Source organism: Vitis vinifera, chromosome 15 (genome assembly GCF_030704535.1).
Source record: "Vitis vinifera cultivar Pinot Noir 40024 chromosome 15, ASM3070453v1".
NCBI lineage: Eukaryota > Viridiplantae > Streptophyta > Magnoliopsida > Vitales > Vitaceae > Vitis > Vitis vinifera.
Window position 1 is genome coordinate 22,158,566 of NC_081819.1, and position 21,477 is coordinate 22,180,042.

The 21,477-nt window shown below is 35.6% G+C and overlaps 3 protein-coding genes and 1 long non-coding RNA gene across 17 annotated transcripts; 3 read left to right on the forward strand and 1 right to left on the reverse strand.

Moving 5' to 3' along the window:
- Positions 1-283: 283 nt before the first annotated feature.
- Positions 284-14,706, forward strand: LOC100262014 (E4 SUMO-protein ligase PIAL2). 14 transcript variants are annotated; one of them, XM_059742947.1, is made up of 21 exons: positions 284-585; positions 737-770; positions 1,238-1,359; positions 1,956-2,074; positions 2,800-2,879; positions 2,980-3,095; positions 3,848-4,152; positions 5,072-5,144; positions 5,981-6,046; positions 7,449-7,514; positions 7,671-7,750; positions 9,862-9,913; positions 10,005-10,076; positions 10,618-10,685; positions 10,760-10,808; positions 10,919-11,003; positions 11,098-11,199; positions 11,337-11,388; positions 12,558-12,609; positions 13,037-13,153; positions 13,227-14,706. In XM_059742947.1, the coding sequence occupies exons 7-21, from the start codon at positions 3,986-3,988 to the stop codon at positions 14,460-14,462; spliced, it is 2,337 nt and encodes a 778-aa protein (XP_059598930.1). In that variant the 5' UTR covers positions 284-585; positions 737-770; positions 1,238-1,359; positions 1,956-2,074; positions 2,800-2,879; positions 2,980-3,095; positions 3,848-3,985; the 3' UTR covers positions 14,463-14,706. The 14 variants fall into 14 exon arrangements, with proteins under 14 accessions (XP_059598930.1, XP_019081222.1, XP_010661817.1 ...); XM_019225677.2 differs by having other exon boundaries at positions 291-602; positions 1,238-2,074; positions 2,980-4,152; XM_010663515.3 differs by lacking the exon at positions 1,238-1,359 and having other exon boundaries at positions 291-602; positions 2,980-4,152.
- Positions 12,593-13,382, reverse strand: LOC109124081 (uncharacterized). Its single transcript, XR_002031982.2, has 2 exons — positions 13,273-13,382; positions 12,593-13,113 (listed from the first exon to the last, which is right to left on the reverse strand). It is a non-coding gene; the product is annotated as an uncharacterized LOC109124081 (long non-coding RNA).
- Positions 14,707-15,042: 336 nt separating the features above from the next.
- Positions 15,043-18,979, forward strand: LOC104881917 (uncharacterized). The gene is made up of 6 exons (XM_010663508.3): positions 15,043-15,368; positions 15,719-15,784; positions 17,100-17,174; positions 17,858-17,987; positions 18,087-18,212; positions 18,392-18,979. Exons 1-6 carry the CDS (start codon positions 15,211-15,213, stop codon positions 18,533-18,535), a joined length of 699 nt encoding a protein of 232 aa, XP_010661810.1. The 5' UTR covers positions 15,043-15,210; the 3' UTR covers positions 18,536-18,979.
- Positions 18,980-19,465: 486 nt separating this feature from the next.
- On the forward strand, positions 19,466-21,367 carry LOC100267186 (probable WRKY transcription factor 24). Its single transcript, XM_002275492.5, has 2 exons — positions 19,466-20,370; positions 20,958-21,367. Exons 1-2 carry the CDS (start codon positions 19,943-19,945, stop codon positions 21,133-21,135), a joined length of 606 nt encoding a protein of 201 aa, XP_002275528.3. The 5' UTR covers positions 19,466-19,942; the 3' UTR covers positions 21,136-21,367.
- The last annotated feature ends 110 nt before the right edge of the window (positions 21,368-21,477 follow it).

Here is a 21,477-nt window from a genome sequence, read left to right on the forward strand (position 1 = left end):
AAGTACTCAAAAATCACATTTTCCAAAAATACCCTCCTTAACTAGAATTGAAAAACTGTTTCTCAAACACTACACAACACCAATGTTAATTTATTGTTGTTTTGATTTTTGATTTTTCCATATCACGTCTACTGATCCTTAAAATTAGTCTGCTGTTTTAACTATATTCTAAAAACAATTTTACATTTATTTATATGGTCAAGGACTAATAATAACCAACACTCCACTGTGATGGGTCCACCACTGGGCTTAGGAGGATCATAGACTGGACCAGGGGTTCAATGGTTGACCCTCAACTTTGGTTCCTGATTTAGGTTTTAAGCAGGGCTTTTCCTCTTTTCTCTTTCAGATTCAAAAAAATGTAGAAAATATTAGCATCTTTGCCTCAATCCCTCCAAGTCGTTGTTCCCAAAATTGATTCTGTTGTCTACCCATTCCTTGTCATTTTCCCCAGAAAATGTAGGAAAATGAAAGAATTTTTTTTTCAATCTTATATTTTGCATGGAACGTTAGATGGGTTTATCATTTGCTGGAAGCTTCAAATAATTTTCCCTCCACTTTCTTGAGCACAATTAGGGTTTCAGTGTGAGTTATTTTATTAGGTATATCATAAATTAAAGAGCACTTCAATTTTTCTGTTTTTATTTTAAATTTACATGTCTGGTTGTGGCAGCTGATATTAGATTTTTTTTTTTTTTTAATTTCTAATTTTTTGTTTTTATTTTGGGTTGTGCAGGTTCCCAGATTATATTTTTAAAAGATTGAAAGAGGTAAATTTTGTTACATTGATTGATTTGCTCATTTGATGCTATTGCTGAAGCCATCAGTTTCCTTAGGTCATGTTGAATGTCTATTGCCTGATTCTGTGTTTATGGGAACTGGGTTTTGTTAAGTTAGCATTTCAGGAAGTGTAGATCATATAATTGGGATGTATTGCCGCTGGGAAGTGATAAAAGGATAGAAATGAACAACATGATTGAACCATATAATTCTTTTGAATCACTGATAAAAAAAAATATATATATATAATTCTTTTGAATCCACAGAACCTTGTACAAAATAGTAAAGTATGCCTTTTCAAGCAACTTAGAGATGAGAATTCCATGCCTAATCGGGTGTATACATACTGTGATTAGAATGTTGCTCGTCTCTCCCTTAATTATTCCATCTATTTTTATGAAAATTCTAATGTTCTTGTGCATGGCTCAATGACGATGTCAATACATATTCTCGTTAGAATTTGTCAATGGTTTGTTGACGGGTATGTTGGGGGCAACATGGAGTGACTCATCATGACTCAAATCAACATGGAGTGACTCACCATGACTCAAATCCAGTTGTTGATGTTTGATTCTTAAGGTTTCTTACTTTATTCCTTTTTCACTTTTATCTACTTTTCTAGAGGCCTATCCCAAATGGGGAATTTGCCTTTAGTTAATGAACTATGCACATTGGGTTACTTGGTTCTTGTAGAATCATAAGATTCCTTTTGCAACCCTCTTTCCATATTGTGCTTTAAAAGAAAGCAAAGAATTTATGGCTAAGAAATCCTGAAGGCCATTTTTCTGGTCACATTGCATTTGTCAACTTCTGTATGCTATGCTAACATTTGGTTGTAGGGAACATCAGTATCATTTTTCATCTGCGTGTTTTCCCACCTAGAGCATGCGGCATGCCATGCCTTTCTCTATAACATGAGGAACTTTGTGCATGTAACTTCAGGAATTAGATTTCAGCCTGCAATGTACTCTAATTTTGTATATTACCTCTAATAAATTCTCAATGGCTTGGTTTATTGAATTGTATTTGTAATTTATTTGGTTATATATGCAAGAGCTACCTCATACACAAGCACATGCTTGTGCATGTACACTGATGTGTACCCGATCACTGATGCATATTAAATTCCTAAAGCTCCCCAGTTAGTCTTGTATATCACCTGCATTTGCAATCAGGGAAAATGGTGACTACCAAATTGATTGTGTACCAACTCCTCTACCAATTCCTGCAATGAAGATAGGGTTGATCATGAAGAGGAGAGCATCACTGAAGTAGACAAAGACATTGATAGAAGGTACAAAAATTTCTGTGACATGCATGTAATAATGTTATCCTCTGAACTCCTTTATAAGACCTATTTTAAAGGTAGTCTGTGCTCAATCTGAGTTCCATACCCGTTCTTTAATTATGGCTACAATTTTAAGCTTTAGTTCTTAAATATTGAGACCTTCTAACTTGTAGAAAGTTGGTGATGATTGAATTCCCTAGTAGCTACTTTAAATTTGATTGTTCTTTAGCTGTTGTCATTTTGATTTTCCTTTATTTATTTATTTTTATTTCTGCCTTTTCCATATCTGTTAATTATTATAAATCAATTTCTTTACTTCTGGCCTGTTGTTATTGGTTGTTGAGGATAGAGGTTGTGGTAGTGAATATTGGGGAGAGACTGGGGAGGGGAATATCAGTGTGATGGAGTTTGGAGTGTGTGCCCCTAATGATTTTCACTCCCTTTTGAATTTTTTGTGAACCTTCCATTTTCTTCCCAAAACTGAATTCCAAGATGACTAATGCTTGGGGTACCTATGAAAGGAGTGAGTCTTCTTTTTCCAGACCATGAATCTGTCCCTATCTTTTCATTTAATTGTAATATGTTATTATATATTTTTATATTACAAGGATTGTGGAGCTGATAGGAATTGCTAATATTCTGCTAATACTTATCATATTTTTAAACATTTATTTCTATAAGGTCATTACAATGAGCACTTGATGAATAATCTATCTTCTTCTCTATGGTAGCACTTGTGGAGCTCCAGATGGAAAGCCTGTCTAGCATTTTCCAGAAAAAGATTTAAGGAACTGAAGTGACATTGTGTTAGGTGATAATCTTCCTGATTGTTGCTATTTGCTTCCTTCTTGTACGGTCTTGTTCTTCTTTTTCTTCTCTTCCTGTAACTTCTGAATTCCAAATTTTTGCAGTGTGCAGAGTCTGCTTTAGAATCAGTCATTCCCAAACATATTTTGTTGGAAATGCTCCTCTTGCCCATATGGTTATACAGCCGGCAGAGAATGTGCCTGGCCTTCCATTTCTGAAGGTATTCTTTCTTTGGGAAATCACCTATGATTTCATTATACAGTGGTTTGAGCTGATATTTGTATTAGTTGTATGACTGGTTTTGATGGCCCTTTGCATAATTGTAAACTTCTTGTCATGAGCTTGTCCCCCCAAAACCACACCCCACCCAAAAAAAAAAAAAAAAAAAAACTAAGATAATTCAACCCTTAAGAAACTTGCACAATTTTAAAAATATATGCATAAATGGTACATAGGTTATATAAAAATAATGAGATATGATGAAAAACAAATAGCTCTTTCCAAATATAATATAATCATTAGTTTGCAATAATTGTTGTAGTTCTACATCATAATTTTTTTTTTTTGATGGGAAAATAGGAATGCATATTAATAGACACCTAAAAGGAGGTGCACCAATTGTTCTACATCATAATTTGCAAATAAATCCAACAGGTTTAATTAAGGCTATCAACAAACCTAAAGCATTGAAATCTAAGATCAAATACGATTTTAAAGGTTGAAACTTCAAAATGCCACTATTAAATCATAAAATAGGAAATTAAAAATATATGTACACTACATTTTTATCCAAAAGTAATTTTGAATGCAGAGAATTTAGTATTATCTGTCAGTGACATGATCATTGTTCACTCGAGCTCAAATGGAGATTCAAAAAATAAATAAAAATACCATTTTGCTCCTACCTTCTCAATGTCTTTACACTGAACAAACAAGGCCATTTTGGTAACTTCAAAACCATTTTTGGAAAAGATTCGGATTTAAGAGAGCGACAGAGTTGGCATGGATGGTGTGACTCAACAGTATATGTACATATACATGTATATATATATAGGGAGAGAGAGAGAGAGAGAGACGGAGTTTTAGAGAGAAAGACAGGATTTGGTGAGAATGGCCGGAGAGAGCCGTATGAACATGGCGATAACTGGCTCGGTGGGTGGCGGTGGACATGTGTCACTCCTGGTGGCATCGGTGGCAGATCTACTAGAGATGCACATTCAGTCTGGGCAACTGCTGGATTCTGCTGAGTTCTCCAATCTCTGTCTCTCCTTGGCCAGGTTTCATCCACTCTCTCTTCCTTTCTGTTTGTATACGTATTTTTTTGAGAAGTTCAATCCTAGGTTAGAAATGAAGAACCAATAATTCTGAATTATTTGATTCTTCTGCTCTTTTCAAATTCTTACTTAACACTCTATCTCCAAGAAATAAAATAAAGGCAGAAAGCACATTTAGCAGTGAATTATTGATAATTTTTCTGAATTTTTTAAATGAGGTTTTTTTTTTCTCTCCCTTTGCTGATCTTGAAAAGGAGTTTTCAAAGGAAATATGTTTTTTTAATCATTCTTATCATGCAAATTGAAAAATCATTTTTAGAAGTATGTTTACATCAGGGTTTGTATCGACAATTGAACTTTTACATTTACTTCATTTATTCAAGGTGGCTAGCTACACCTTAGTTGAAAATAAGGTGTACTAACTACTAAGCAGCTTTATTATCAAATGATCATGTATTTTCTTTGGTGCAAGCATATCTATCTTGATCCTTGAGAGAACTATTTGGTAACTAAAATAAGAATTTTTTTATGTTTTAAAAAATGCAGAAAAAGAAAAAATGACGCACAAACTGTGTTTGGTGGGGAGTTATAGGAAACAAGTTGAAAATTTCCTGAAAATGGTCTGTTTTCAGGTTTATAGAGCAGTGGAAATATAGTCTGGTTGATCCAAATTTTTACTTTGTGGAAGGATGTCTCATCCTTCTGGATCTTTTTAATATATGCATACATATATTGAGTTTGGGCTGTATATCATTCCTGTTTTGGGATGGACTCAATTTCTTACTCCTGGTTTCTTGGCAGTGAAAGTCTTGTTTTTGTTCTGGATTATTTGATACCAACAGATAAATAGTTGAACTGATCATATGCTTGTATGTCAATTCTCCTCACTATGCTTAACCAGTATTTACTTTGTCAATTACAGAGGTATTGATTATGCAGTTGCAAACAATGAGATCCCAGTAAGAGCTCGAGATTTACCTCTACTGTTAAAACAGGTGATATGTTATTATTAGTTATGACTTGTAACAATATGTCAAAATTTGGAGTCATTTTATAGTGATGGCATCAACACCCGTGTGGACAGTTTATTTGCTTGTCAGCTGTTGCATCAGCTTCTGTATGTACTGCCTTGTTTGCTTTGTTTTTTGATAGGCAAATAAAGTGAGAAAAATATATAAAAAGAGCCAAAGGAAATAGCACACCAAAGTACAACAAAATCAATTAAAGACATAGAACCTTCATCTATATACAACTTAATCTTATACTAAGATATCAAGTTCCAAAAAAAAATCCTAACAAACTGTGGTTCAATGGGCTATAATTAAGAATATGGGTATTGTAATGCCATATCATCTTCTACATGAACCTTTACTGTATGTTTACCCCCACAAAAGTGAAAAGAAGATTGCCGATAAGGTGGAGTGCTAGGGATTGAGGCCAAGGATATACAGGGTTAGTCTCTTACCTAATAGCTTAAGCTTTTAGGTCAGTTGATAGTTTACTTAATATTAGAGCTTTGTTTTATGAGAGGCCATGAGTTTGAGTCTCACTATTTATTTTCCCCATTTATTGAGTTTATATGCAAGACCAAAGAAGGTTTTCCTTTAGGTGGGATGTTAGGGGTGTAGCTCATATTAGCTTGATACACGTTATTGGGCCACCATTGCATAATGACTTAAGCTTTTAGGTAAGATTGGTAGCCTAACAAGCTTTCTAATTAGTAGTTACAATTAAAAATAGATTTGAAGATGAAATGCACATTTGGTTATTGCAACTGAATGATTTACCATATATGGTTATCATTCTTAGTTTATTCTCTCATTTGTTGTAGGTACTTAGATGTATGAATGATTCCTCTCTTCTAGCCGTTTTTGTGGTGCTTATGATCTCTGTCAAGGTATGTGTGGCTTCTTGTACTATTCAATAATTAGTAGCAACTAGCAAGTAGTCAAATCTTTGCTTAAACTGATAACTAACTATTGATGGCCTCTCATTGTGCTCATCATATTAGCATTCTTGGGAATGCTAAAAGATTTACATATTCAGACATAACTAAATGGGGATGAGATACTTTTTTGTTGCTATGGAAATTTTTGAAAGGGGCTATGCTACCTAGGGTACAAACTGGTAGTTGAAGGAAATTTAACTAATGTCTTCCATTGGATCTAGCAAGCATCTACTTGCCTTTGGAGTTATTATGGTCTTGAGTCGTGCATTTTCCTTAGACTGGAGATTTGGTAAGCGGGCTAATACCAGTAGAGGTGCTAGGGCCTTGGAATATGTGGGAATTTCATTCCCTTTTTAAATTTTTATTATTTTGAATGTGGTTGGGTTTTCTTCTATCTAGTTCTCCTGTTTTCATTTTGGTCCAACCAACTTCCTTATAAATTTCTTATTTCTCGTATAATGTTCATTTCTTTCAATAAAATTTCCATAATTTTAAAAAGGTTTTTAACATAATAGAAAATTTAAAATGAAATAACAATTTACCGTGCACCATGCTGTATGACATGGTACATCAATAAAATACATGTTTTGATCACTATTGATGAAATTTTGTGGTCAGCCTAATATTAAATGACAAGTTTATTTGGTGGGAACATAAGCAACACATTGCTTGTTTTTCTTGCAGCCCAAGCAACAGTGTTGTATAACCTAATCATTCACCTTGTTGTGCCAAGCAACTTTTAATGTGGGGGCTAAGGTCTGTCATATTTATCTTTGTGGAAATTCATACATGATCTATAAAGAGAGAAGGGGAGTAAGGGAGTGGTATTTTAGACTTTAGTGAGCTGAGGATTCTCCTTGAAGCAGTAATGGAAAAGTAAAATACAGGGTGCTCAAATGAGAAATATAGAAACCCTTACATTATTATGTGTCATGTGTAAAACAATAAGAAATAAGCAAGGACATAAATTTTGGTAGAATCAATACAATGGTGGCTGAGCATTTGTTGGTGCTCAGGTGTTGCATATTTGTGTAGTCTATAGCCCTAAGGCATCTTGGTGAGTGCCTCAGCTTTCCCAATCACCTATGCTGTTGAGTGACTGAGACATCTGAATGGTTCAACTAAGCGAAGTTCATCTTTTATGATTTTTTTTATTTATATTTCTTTTATTGGTTTATTTTCTGTCTCTCAATTTTTATTTTTTGTTGACCACAAGCTCCTCAGGATTACTTATTTCAAGTTGGAAATCCTGTTATCTTTGCTATGACTTCCAGGCTACTGGATACATGTTTCTGTTTTGCAAAAAAATTTCTACTAAGATGTGGTTTTCTATATCTATGTTGTTTGGCAGAATGCTTGTAAGATTGGATGGTTTCCAGATCATGATGCTAATGATCTTCTTGCATTGGCCAAGGAGGTTGTTTGAAAATTTCTTCTCAATCTTTTTGTTTAGTGTTGGGTGTTCCATTAGCTATATTTCTATTTATGGCCTACAAATTTTCTATCAATTCCACTTGCTACAAATTTTCTCCATTTATTACTTACACTAGTCTTTGGAATTCTGCATCTCTAGATAGGGAAAAACTTCTCTACTATGGAGGATATTAATGTTCAACCAAGTTATCTTCTCAATGTTTGGAAAATCATGTTAAGGTATGAAATTCTTATGCTTTGCTTCATATCTTATTGTTTTGAGCAAAGTTTTAAATTTTCACTTTTGGAGGATGTTACACACTCAAAAAAAGGAACTTTTCTAAGGATATTTCTATTTGGTATAATGAATTGTATTGAGAATGTGAATAAATAGGTACATGTAATGACAGTATAGGCATAATAGTCTTGTCCAATTATTGAGAAAATTAAATGAAAATCAGAACTTGGTATTCATATACAAAGCTTGAAAGCAATTATGCAACATTTTAATCTACTGAGCAAAAAAAGGTAATTGAGAGCTTTGATAGACTAATTGGGTTAAAATGCCTCTTTGGCAAACAGCTATAGAGGCTTTCTATTGTTTGACGCTAATCACATGACTTTCTGTTGTGCCAATGGAAGCTCTTATAGCTCTTCTTGTGTGAGGGACAACTCTGATATCACATGTTAATGCAATAACATAAGGATAAAATCATCCACACATGATGGTATATGAGTTCTTAACGTTGTTTGGATAATCATGCTTACATCCATGAATGAGAAAGAATAATCCACTACACCATAGAGAAATTACAGAGGAGCAATAAAACAAATCCAACTCTCAAGCCTTGAAACAATCCAATGTTTCCCTGCACTTGCTATCTAACCCCAAACACCTGTCCTCACTTTCCTCTCATTTCTATCTACCTCGTATAGTCTTTGACAAGCTCATCTCAAGTTCATAACTTTTTCCCCTGATGTCTCAGTATATTTAAAATGTTATTTCTAACAACTTTCCTCATTCAATGAAGATATTTATTTTGACATGGAAATACCAATAAATAAAATACTCTATACAATAATTTACCAAAAGGAATGTATACCAAATAGGAATTTGAGACACTTTCCAACAGTTTGTGTAGTAATATGATATAAAGATCATATAGGAGTGTAATATTTTATTTTACTACTATCCTAATTTAATTTGGCCTACTTCCATTCATGTACCACAGCATTGAAAATTTGTTTGATGAAAACTAAAGCTAAGACATGTCCTGAGATTCTTGGAGATCTGCAACAGTAGAGGGTGAATTATTATGTTTTATTGTAGGTGGAACAAGATGAGGACGTCTAATTTTACAAAGTATTGTTCATTTATTGCATCATGGTGTTAGTTTCTCCTCTTGAGAGGCGTATATGTCTGAAAGTTGCTCTTGATTCTCCTTTCCCAGTGGAACTCTTCGTACTCTTCATTTCTGGGTCACTTTCCCTCTTTGTAAGAAGTGGATCTTCTTATTAACAGGGAGACCTCCTCTTTATGTGGGTATCTTCAGGAAATACTCATTGCATATGTATTTACACTGCTTATAAAAGTAACATGCTTAACTTCTCTAAAATATGTGTGTTTGAGAGGCTTGGATGGTTGGGCACTGTCTCTTAACTTTCTGAATGTGGGAAAGTTTTTGCTAATTTTTGAAACAGATTTACCCCTGTTTGGTTAAAATTAAAGTGTGAGGTTTCTAAAAGCTCTTTTCAATAAAATTGAGTGGGATGCTTTTGTATAAGAGCTTCCGTGGAGAGATTTCAGAATTTATTTATTTATTTCTAAATTTAGATAGAAGACTCTTCTTAGTAGAAATATTTTTGAAAAAGCATTTTTCTAAAAGTTATAGCTGTTCCAAAGTGCCAATATTGTGGGTGAGAAAATCTTGCCGAGAAGTTTTGATTAGTCCTTTTTAGTCCTTTTTTGGGCTATGAAATTTATTATCTTTCAAATCCTTGGAAACAACAGTTTCTTCTTCTTCTTCTTCTTCTACATAAGGTTGCTTAGGTTGGTTGTGGGCAGGTACCTGGAGCTAAGCCTTATGTGGCTCTGCCACTGGCAGCCCAATGGTATCTTGACTGTAGGTTGGCTTCCAAGGTTAGGAATTGGGGGCCCCACAACCATATGCAGTTTTGCTGACAACATTGTGGGATATTAGGTCATTTGACATTGACTATGAAATCTTTGACTTAAGTATTGTAATTGAAGATATAATATGTGCAATGATTTCGTAACTGAGTTTTCAATCAATTACTTTCTTCACAACTTCTCAAGTTTTTCTTTACTCTCGTTCTCTGTGTTTGTCCAGATACTATCCACGATTCAGGATGGGTCATATGCTTGCTTCTCTTGATGTGAAGGTTCACTAATGCATCAAATGCCTAGAGTTCTTTTTTTCTTTTTCTTTTTTGAATCCCTGGAAGTCTTAGAATTTCTTTCTTTGTCTTGTAGCCTGGATATGGGGCTTTTGTGGTGGACTTCCATATCACAAAGAGTATGCTGTCTCCTGCACAAAAGCGCATAGTAAGAATGTCCTGAAGTATACTAGCCATTATGAATATTAAGTGAAATGCAGTTTAGTTACAAAAAACCTGTCTTGAAGAATATTTATTTGATCTCTCTTTCAACCTTATGATACTTGTCATACAAAATATATTGTTCTTTTTTGTCAATAAATATTGGAGCCACTGTCACTTCCTTCTCAAATACACTGGTTTCTATAGGCATTTCAACACTTATACATTAAACTTTGAGTAGACATAATTATATTTGATAATTCTATATTTTACACATGGGTCTCGCAACCTGCTGTTTGGTGCCAAACAGAGGATAAGTAGATTATATTATAATATAATCTATTGGCTATTACCACATTATCACTTTCCTCTCATTTCTCTTAATGAAAATCAGTACAGAACTGTGCCAGGGGTTCAATTTATATATTCTGTTTATATGTATACTTGGGTTTTACCTATCCCACTAAAAAAAAGAAATGTGTACTTGGGGTTTGTTGGATCAAGTCAATTGACTGTGCTATCTTCTAATCCACATACTTTGAATGCAGTGCCTGTTTGTTGCTCAAACAGATAATATGGACACATCCTCTTGTATTGTGTTACCACCTCAAGCCAAGTATGGTTCACTTTCTTCATCATGTTCTACAGATTAAACTGAATATGATACTTTTTTATCTTCATGTTGTGCAGCTTTATGTTAAATGGACAGGGAGTACGGGGGAGGATCAACGGTTCAATGGTTTGTTTATTTTACCTAGTTTGGGAGGAAAAAAACTTTCTTATTTTGATGGTCCAACATGAAATATTGAACGTCAGTCTTCCTTTTCATGTATTGTGTGTCTGGATCAGGACAATGGACCGCAGCTACCAACGAATGTGACTGCAATGCTCAAATACGGAAAAAACCTTTTGCAAGTTGTTGGGCAGTTCAATGGTACATCTTAACTCAGGCTGATATCTCTGTGTATCTCCTGTGTTTGCCTGAGAAATTTTCAAGTTTTGACTCGGTAAGTTTGCAAAATTTGTAGGTAATTATGTAATCGTGATAGCTTTTATGAGCATGATATCAACTTCCAACACTCCAGAGTTACAAGATTATATTCAGCCTGTTGCTGTTACTCCTGACTCTGGTAAGCCAAACGAAAAAAGAAAAGAATTTATCTATTTGGTGCTGTTTATCATTTGATATGGGTTTGTGTACTATAGCATGCTTGATTTTGTACTGGAACTTGAAACACAAACTAAGACCATGTATTGCTTGTATTAGACTTAGAGGTTATTGAAGGACAAGCACGGATCTCTCTAAATTGCCCTATAAGGTATGTTATCATATCCTTTGCTAAAGCTCTAACATATGTTTTTAGTTTCTGCCATAGTAATTAGCTGTTATTTTTATTCAATTATCCACTAGATTTTTCTTAGTTTCAAATTTATTCTGTTCTTTGCATTGCTTGAAAGCAGAATGACTAGTGCCAGGACGCTCCTTCTGTGGATTATGCTTAGGTTTTTAAGTGTTGATCCTTTTTATTGGACCGATACTTTCTTTACTTTCCTAAGGCCACTGTTTTGGCACCTCATATTTTGGATGAACTCAAACTTACTCTTGATCATAGATTGCAAGGTCAATTGCCTTTTTGTTTCATGTTAGGGGAAAGGGGCATAATAGGGTTTTTTTTTCACAATGTAGGCCAATTTAGTTAATTTCCCAAATGCATTGATGCAGTAACAACTGACAACTGTTCCTTTAGCACTTGAGGCCTGGCTCAAGTGGCAGGAGGTTGGGGTTGGGATGTAGGAGATTCCAAGTTCAACTCCCAAAAGGGACAAATAAAGGTTACTCATCAAAAAGTAGAAAATAAAAACAAGAACTGGGCCTCTTTTTTGGGTACTATATAGGGTTCACTAGATGTTATCCTTGAAACAATAGATTAGGGGGAAAAAAGGGAATCTATGAAGTGTGCTATTCATATAACTTGGCAATGTTTGTAACAAAATTTTGGATAGTGATTAGCAATTTGATCGGTGATTGCAATGTATGTAGTCAGGCCAAGTCTCCTACGCTACCATCTGTCTTCAATTATTCAATTGATAGATAGTTAGAGGGAATTAGAGAGAAAAAGAACTCCATTGCTTGGTGCAATGGTGGCTTCTTTGGCTGTCACAATGCGGGTTCAAGTCAATTTGTGCCCACTCAATAAAGTGTTAAAGGTTAGTACATTACCAATTTACCCTTCCCAGAACCCTGAGAAACAGGACCTAACTGGTTAATGGTTTGTAATAATATGTTACATCAAGGGGGAAAGGAAGCTATCTAGGGCCTTCAGACAGGTTCAAAATTACTGTAAATCAAATTAACTTTTCCAACTTTGAATATCTTTTGGAATCTTTTTATGTATAAAATTACCCTATGCTTGGCTTGTATGGACTCAAATGCTACACCAATTCTTTTTCCCCCTTTTTTAATCCTTTTAATTTCATTGTTAAACAGCTTCAAACGTATCAAAATTCCAGTGAAGGGACATCTCTGCAAGCACCATCAGGTGAGAATTTAATAGTCTGAGTTGATATTGAGCCACAGCAAGATATTTAGGTGAATCAAAAGTTAAACCGCCTACTTATTTTTTGACTTCATTCTATGCGATATGATTTTTTTGCATGTAACATGTGTGACATGGTATAAATATACATACATATATAATAGAAGCTCCACTCTGAAGTCTCTCTGGGGCCTGAGTCTAGATTTCCATGGTTGTGCACTTGTCCTTGCTTTAAGCATCAAATTTCTGGCTGCCCCAAATGGCTCAAAAACAACATAAAAAACAATGTTTATGCTTGCCTCTGGCAAATGACAAATAATACTTCTGGCAGATTCATGCTTGGATCCACAGACACAGTGCCTTCTTTATCCTCATATTTAATTCCATCTTTTCTTTCCTCAAAGTTGTGACTCTTGTGTGCATATTGTAGTGCTTTGACTATGGCAACTTCATGGAAATAAACTCAAGAAGGCCTTCCTGGCGTTGCCCTCATTGTAACCAGCCTGTCTGCAACCCAGACATACGAATTGATCAGAAAATGGTTAAGGCAAGTATTTTTTGATTCACTTATTTTATGTTGCTGTTTCCCACTTTGGGTGAACCCATTGTTCCTTGTTCAGGTATTGAAAGAGGTGGAGGAGAATGTTGTTGATGTGATTATCTCACCAGATGGATCCTGGAAGCCTGTTGTGGAAAGCATTGACCATGAAACACAAAGCAATCAGCAAGAACATTCTGAGCAGTGCGAGTCTGTTGGGTTCTCTAATATCCCAGCCCAAGTTGTGGATCTTACCATGGGAGAGGATGACGAGGACGAATGCCTAAGTAGCTTGGGAACTGAAGATGTGAAACCTCTCTCATATAATCTTCAAGGATCGTCTGCTGCAGAAAATTTTTTGCCACCGGGAGTCAATTATATGGTTGAGGCAGATCAAAGTGGATCTTCCCAAACCGAGGACCATGTGTGGTCAGCAGAGCAGTTTCCCCCTTCTGTCTCAAATGGCTTTGTGCTGCCTACTATGAGTTCTAATGGCCAGAGGAATTTTGGTGTTTCCAGAACCCCTTCCAGTTTCATGTCTTCACATGTTTTAACTGATGCCATTTCCCCTTCTCTTTGGGAAACTTTGGGTGTTCATAGGGAAACACAAATGCCAATCTCCTCCCTGCAAAACCAATATTTCCGGGCTGGTAACACGGAGATACAGCAGACTAGATTTGGAAGTTTGAGTACGAGCAATGAATATAGAATGGTTTGCCTTCCAAACCTGGGAGCAACTCAAGTCATCAAGTCAAGAAACATTGTCCATCCCTCCATTCGTATCCAACCTGGGCAAGTTCAGCAGAGACGTAGCAGCGTTCAAGTCACAGGTGCTGCTGGTCAGGAGAGAGCCCAGATGTCAAGCATGCCACCATCAGTGCCAGTTCAACTCCAACCAGCTAGAACAGGCACAAGATTTTCCTATGCCATGGTTGCTGAGCAGCTTAGAACAGCAGCAGAGGAGGAGAGGCGGAACATGATGGGGAGAACCGGCATGGCTGTTGAGCAGCTGGGGACAGCATGGTCATCACCTGGGGCTGATGCCCTAGCTGAGAACTGGCAGCCCCCTGGGACGATGAGAGGAAGCCTCACAGGCGAGGCAGACTCCGCTGCAATTAGCCAGTTCATGCTTCAACCGCCAACCAGTCTGACAGCAACTCTTGAGAGCGGACTGCCAGCATTCTGGCCTTTTCCCAGTAGTAGCACTGATCATAATGCTATGTACTCACAAACAGAAACTCAGGGGAGGCTGAGAAGCAACTGGGCTGGAACCGGAAGCTCAGGTGGTTTACCAGAATGGACTCCATGGATACCCTAATTGACTGGATATCCTGGTATGGATGAGTGGCGGTTTTTGGTTTTGGCAGCAGGTTTGGTGGACATTATACATGACAAGTTTTGTATCACATCCCAAATGTGTGGTGGTTGTGTTGTGGGAAATGTTAAGAGACCACCCCTCTAGTCTTGTGTGCTTGCAATGTACATAAAATTTTGGATACATCTCTTCATCATAAACCCGATTCAAATTTATACAAACCTAATTTTGAATTTACAATTTTAAAGTGGAATTTCTCAAATGTTTTTGAAACAAATTCGAGGAATAAAGTATTATTATTTAACAAGTTTAGAAGGTAAAATGTTGCATTTTCAAATATAAAACACGTCAAAAATTGAGAAGGTAAAACATTAATACGAGGTCCGTATAATTTTGTAAGATGTATATTAATGTATTTGTTTTTATGTTAAAAAAAATAAAAATAAAAAATGAGTGTGTTAAACTCTTTTATTTTTAATTTTATGTTTGATTTTTGATATAGTTAAGGTAAATAAAATAAGGAAAAAAAATTAAAAATTATTATTAGATGTCATGAAAATTTGAAGAAGAAGAAGAAGAAGATAATAATAATAATAATAAAGGGCTCTAAGGAATGTCAAAATTAATCCAAAATTATTATTAAAAATTCTTACTTTTTTCTTAGTTGGGCAATTAAAACCCAGACAGGAAAAACTGGAGTTCTGATTTAGGGTTTAAGGAGGGCTTTTGCTCTTTCTCTTATAGAGCCAAAATGCGGAGAACGTTTACATCACTGGCTCGATCTCTCCCGCCAGCGCGAGGGTTTTGTACATCGACCTCAGAAAAGATTGTCGCTTCAGTGCTCTTCGAGAGGCTTCCGGTTGTTATTCCTAAAATCGATCCCGTTGTCTACGCATTCCAGGAATTTTCGTGAGTTCCGTTTTCATTTTCCCTAGAAAATGTAGGAAAATGAAAGGAAAATTTTCAGTCTTATGTTTTTATAGAACGATGCAACAGTTCCGTCTACTTCGAGCCGGGTTTAAGGCTTACCGGAAACCGTAACAGCACAAAAACGAAATTACCAGAATTTTCCCTTTCCTCATTTTCATCCGTTTTCTCTGGAAAAGTAGGGTTTTAGTATGATAAATGATGCTACGATTACTGATTACAGGAGTGCTTCTAGTTTTTTTTTTTAATTAAATTTTATTTAATTTACATTTCTGACTACGGCAGCTGATATTTGATTTTCTTTCTCTTTTTTATTTTTTTTGTTTGTGTAGGTTTCGTTGGCGACAGCAATATCGCAGAAAATATCCAGATGAGATCTTTAAAAGATCCGAAGAGAGGTAAATTTTGTTACATTGATTGATTTGCTCATCTGATGCTATTGAGGAAACCATCACCATCAATTTCTTTTGGTCTTGGTGAATATCTTCTATCTGATTCCGTATTTATGGATAATGGATCTTGTGAAATTAGCATTTTGGTTACTGGAGAGTATGTAATTGGGGATTTATTGCTGATAAAAGAGAGAAATGAACAATGTAAGCCAGGGAACCTCATAGAAAATAATGAATATGCAATTCAATGTCTATTTCGGTGCACACATAGTGTGATTAGAAGGTTGTTCATCTCTCTTAATTATTTTCATGCAAATTCTAATCTCCTTATGCATACCTTGATGAATAGATTGCATATTCTCATTACAAATTTGTGAATATGGTGTGTTGATGGGTATGTTGGGGGCAATATGGAGTGATTGGCAGTGAGTTAAATCCAGTGTTTACATTTGATTCTTAAGGATTCTTGCTTTATTCTCTTCTTCAGTTTTAACTACTTAAGAAAGGATGTTTTAAATGGAGAATTTGTTTTTGGTTACTAATATAGAAGCCGGTTTCAAATAATATTTAACTTCTGCGTTTACTGCAATGCAATTGAATTTTATGTTTAGGAAGTGCATTTTAAAAATGTTATTATTAAAGATAAAGATAAGTATGATATTTTTAGAAAAAATTAATTAAATAAAATTTTGGTTCTAGCATCGGTTTTTTTGAGGAAGAACATGCACTTCCCTGCTTCTCCAAAATGTGGATGAATTAAGTTGGGAAGTATGGACCCATGGTTGAGAGTTCTATCAAAATACCCTTAAAAGTTGCATTTTACATTCCAACATTGCTTTTAGTGTTTGAGAAGCTATCCCAAACAGCGCCAAATTATCACATTGGGTTATTTGGTTCTTGTAGAATCATAGGCTTCCTTTTTCTAGTTTATTTCCATACTGTGCTGTAAAAGAAAGGTAGGAATGTATGGCTAAGAAATCCTAAAGGTCAACTTTCCTGGCACATTGCATGTGTTTACTTCTGTATAATAGATTAGTATTTGGTTGTAGGAAACATTCAGATCTTTTTTAATGCATGTCTTCCAATCTAGAACATGCCATGCCTTGCTTCATAACATAAGCATAACTTTATGAATGTAACTTTATGACATAATGGCCTGGATTGTTGAATTGCATTCATAATTTCTTCTGTTATACATGGAAGAGCTATCACACACATGCACATGCTCAAGCACATACATAGATAATAACCTGGATACGATGCATATGGAATTTCTTACAATCCTCAGCTGGTCTTGTATAACACCTGCATTTGTAATCAGGGGAAAAGGTGACTACCAAATTGATTATGTGCCAGCTCCTCGAGTCACTGAAGCGGACGAAAACAATGATAGAAGGTACAAATTAAATTTCTGACATTCATGTGGTAATGTTATCCTCCAAACTCCATCTTTGGGCCTTTTTTAAGGGCATTCTGTGCTAAATCTGAACTCTGGACTCATTCTTTAATTATTGCAACAACAATTCAGGCCTTGGATCCTGTTCTTAAATATTAAGACCTTATAATTTGTAGGAAGTTGGTGGTGATTTAATTCACTCCTAACTACTTAAATTATGGCTATTCATATGTAATTTTCTTTTTGATTTTGCTTTAATTCTTTTCTCCTTTTTTTTTATCTGTTAATTATGATAAATTTATTTCTTTACTTCTAGCATTTTTTTATTGGTTTTCCAGGATAGAGGTTGTCAGTGATTAATTCAAGGGGGAGTGGGGGAGGGGAATATCAGTGGGATGGAGTTTGGAGAGTGTGCCCCTCATTATTTTATCTCATTCTCTTCTTCTTTTTATTTTTTTTTATTTTTTATTTCTCAGAACTTAAAATTCAAGACCACTAACACTTATGAAAGGAGTGACTTTCTTTTTTCTGAATGTGTGTGTGCCCTATCTTCCTATTTAATTGTAATATGTGCTAGTCTATGTTTTTATATTATAGGGGGGGTTATTGTGGAACTGATAGAAATTACTAGTATTATTATTCACATAATAATTGTCAATTTTTTTTGCATTTGTGTCTTCTAGGTCGCTACAAAGAGCACTTGATAGAAGACTCTATCTTCTTCTCTTTGGTACCACATATGGAGCTCCAGATGGGAAACCTGTCTGGCATTTTCCAGAAAAAGTTTATGGATCTGAAGAGACATTGCGCAAAGTGATAACCTTCTTGATTATTGCTATATGCTCATTTGTTGTATAGTCTCGTTCTTCTTTTTCCTTCTTCCTGTAACTTGTGGGCTTCAAATGTTTGCAGTGTGCAGAATCTGCTTTAGAATCGGTCATTGGAGACCTTTCCCACACATATTTTGTTGGAAATGCTCCTTTTGCCCATATGGTTATACAGCCAACAGAAAATGTGCCTGACCTTCCATCTTTCAAGGTATATTTCTTTGGGCAATAACCTACATTTTTCACTGGCCTTAGCTGATACTTGTTTTATCTATTTGACTAGTTTTGACAGACATTTTCATAAATATCAACTTATCGATATGTTGAATATTGGTGAAACTTGTATCTGAAATTTTTAACTCCCTTCTTTGATTCTTTTCCTTTTGTCAGCGATTCTTCTTTAAGTCTCAAGTAATTGCAACCAACAAGTATGATGTCGGGAAGTGCAAGGATCATGTTTGGGTGACCAAGGATGAACTGGTGGAATATTTTCCAGAGCAAGCTGAATTTCTTAACAAGATGATCATCGGCTGATGTTATCATCCTCTTGCAAATCCAAGCGACTGACTTCTTTAGATCATTTTTATGACTAATATGTATCAGTGGATGGATATATATATCAACTGTCTAAATGAAAGATTTTAAGGCAACCATAGACGATCAGACTGCAGCATGCCAACTTGAAGTTTGCTCAGCTGGAAAGAGATTCAGCGGTTTCAGTTATGGATTATTCTGTCAAGAAATTCTTTTGTTATCTTTTAACTTTCCCCCTTTTCCCCTCCTGCAATAAGGGAATGTTCATAAGATTCCTCATTCATAGTGAAAGTACTTTCAGATGAGGCCAATCCCACGGCATCAGGCCAAGTGACCCTCTGAATCCTTTTGAGGGGATAATAATTCCTTTCTTTTGCTTATATGCCTGTCTGATGCTACATTATTTTCATCAATAGATTCTCATGGAATAGCCTTTTTCTGATAGATACATGGAATACATGTCTCTGATTTTACAAATGCTTACAAGACAGGCTATTGGGACAAAGCTTTTTGGTGGAACCATTCACATTTTACAATTACTTGCAAGACAGGCTATTGGGACAAAGCTTTTTGGTGGATCCATTCACTCACTTTGTAATAGGATGAGGGAATGATCCCAAAAGGGAAAATATTGTTCTTTTTAACTACATGGCCTAAACCCTTCTTTGAGAAGATGGCCATGTCTTCTTTTAGGGTCTATTGAATCGGTACCTGTTGAAAACCAAGATAACTCACAACATGTCAATTTGGTCTCATTTTTCGTATTTTAGTCCTATTTTATTTGTTTGTGTTGTTATATATTTGCACTTTCATCCAACGGTTCAAATTTTACCATATGTTTTTAATGATCAAGATTGCAAGTTCAATAGGGATGATTCCCTGAATTTGTTCTTTCTTTTTTTTGTAAAGATGTTTATTGATAGAAGAAAAGGCGAAGGATTAAAATGGTTTGAGTGTTTAGAGAAGAGATGTGGTCAAAACCTCGTGCTTGTGACGTTGTATGGGGTTGGTTAACAGTATCTCATCAAAGAAAGTACAACATCTTGAACAAGTGTCCAACCAAATGGAAATAGAGGAAGGTTCCGAATTGTGTAGAGAAAGTATCATGCATTGGTGATAACGATACATGTGAGTTGGGCACGTTTCCTTTGGCGACTCACTCACAACACGGGGCAGTTGAACAGAAGTTGTTGGATGTAGTTGGCCCTTTGAGCTTTGGTTGCAATGCTGGGATACTCAAAAGACTAGCCCTCCTTTTTATTTCAATAGTAAGACCATTTCTCTCTCGATCAGTCTTTTGGGTAATGTCCAACCTCCTCTCACCTTCCACCAACCTTTTTCTGCTCTTTATAAAGATCCATTCATTTACATTCTGAGTTCCTCTCTCAATACTCAGTGGAGCCCCCCATGGATGGAGATGGAGACCACGCCCCGCCACCACCACCACCACCACTATTGCCATTGCCATCTCAAGCCTCTTCTTTCCTCTTCACACCCTCATTGCCATCCTCCTCAATGCACCCACATCTTCAACTCCCACCACCACCACTGCCGCCACTGCAAGCTCAAATCCTTGGAGATATTGACTGGGCTACCCTTCTCTCCGCCCAAACCGGGCTCAGCGACCTTTACCCAAGAGCTGAAGGCACCTCTTCTGTAATGGCCGAGGAAGAAAAGGGCAGCATCAAGGATAGGAGGAAGGGTGTTAGGACGACGAGAAAAGCAACCCGACCGCGGTTCGCCTTTCAGACGAGGAGCGTGGATGATATTCTTGATGATGGATATCGCTGGAGGAAGTATGGGCAGAAAGCTGTGAAGAACAGCATCTATCCCAGGTTCGATACTGATATTTATTCTCATTTCCTTCTCCTCTGCATGGTATTATTTTTTTATTGCCCCCATATTACAGTAATACAATTTATATCAGAACTTCAATCCAATATGTTTTTCACGGGTTTGGATAGAGTGGTTCAAATTCTTGTCCACCTGCAAATCTTGTTTAATAAATATTAGGTAGTTTTTGGATTAACCTCCATAACACGTACGTGATCCGAATTAACCCATGTAATAATGATACTAACTAACCCAATTATAACGTTAAACTATATGACTCGGTTTCAAATCTAATCGAGACATTAATCATATGGACTTATACATAACTTAACTTAATCTAATTACTAAATATGAGGATCTTATTATTAAACAGATTAAATGAATTACATGTTTAATTATTAAGTAATATTTAGGTTTAACTCGATTATTATTCTTATTATATTTAGGTTAACTTATTTACTAGAATGCTTAGACTTTGATACGATACGAACATAATTTACCAACACGGATTATTATTCGATTCCTTTGTTCGAAACTCTAAAATATCAACTCAAAAGTTCACAATTTTTTCTTACTTTTTATTTTTTAGGAGCTACTATCGCTGTACACATCACACATGCGATGTGAAGAAACAGGTACAGAGGCTCTCAAAGGATACAAGCGTTGTGGTGACAACATATGAAGGCATCCACAACCATCCCTGTGAGAAGCTGATGGAAACCCTAAGTCCTCTCTTGAAGCAAATACAGTTCCTCTCTAGATTCTAAGCCCTGCCCCTTTCCTTTTGAAGAAAAGAAGATGCAGAATCATTTTCTTTCTTGGAATTTCTATGGTTGATTAATTACTATTACATAGTAGTAATGCGCCAATGTCAATATATGTATGTGTATTTACTTGTACCCAACATGTGACAACTTCTATATATTTATATATTTTATATTATTGTGAAGGTATTGGAGAATGTTGATGCAAAAATAATTAGGATCTCCTCATTTCTCATTTTGTTGTTTCATGGAAACTTTAATGGTATGTTTGGTTCTCGAAAATTTTGAAGAAAAATAGATAAATAAATAAATAAATAAGTAAAATAAGAAATAGATTTAAAAATA

Coding starts and splice junctions, on each gene's coding strand:
- LOC100262014 (XM_059742947.1), top strand. CDS start 3,986: ATGGCCGGAGAGAGCCGTATGAACATGGCGATAACTGGCTCGGTGGGT. Junction 10,686..10,759: donor GTGTTACCACCTCAAGCCAA/GTATGGTTCACT, acceptor CATGTTGTGCAG/CTTTATGTTAAATGGACAGG. Junction 10,809..10,918: donor GGAGGATCAACGGTTCAATG/GTTTGTTTATTT, acceptor TGTCTGGATCAG/GACAATGGACCGCAGCTACC.
- LOC104881917 (XM_010663508.3), top strand. CDS start 15,211: ATGCGGAGAACGTTTACATCACTGGCTCGATCTCTCCCGCCAGCGCGA. Junction 15,785..17,099: donor TTTAAAAGATCCGAAGAGAG/GTAAATTTTGTT, acceptor ATTTGTAATCAG/GGGAAAAGGTGACTACCAAA. Junction 17,988..18,086: donor CTGAAGAGACATTGCGCAAA/GTGATAACCTTC, acceptor AAATGTTTGCAG/TGTGCAGAATCTGCTTTAGA.
- LOC100267186 (XM_002275492.5), top strand. CDS start 19,943: ATGGATGGAGATGGAGACCACGCCCCGCCACCACCACCACCACCACTA. Junction 20,371..20,957: donor AAGAACAGCATCTATCCCAG/GTTCGATACTGA, acceptor TTTATTTTTTAG/GAGCTACTATCGCTGTACAC.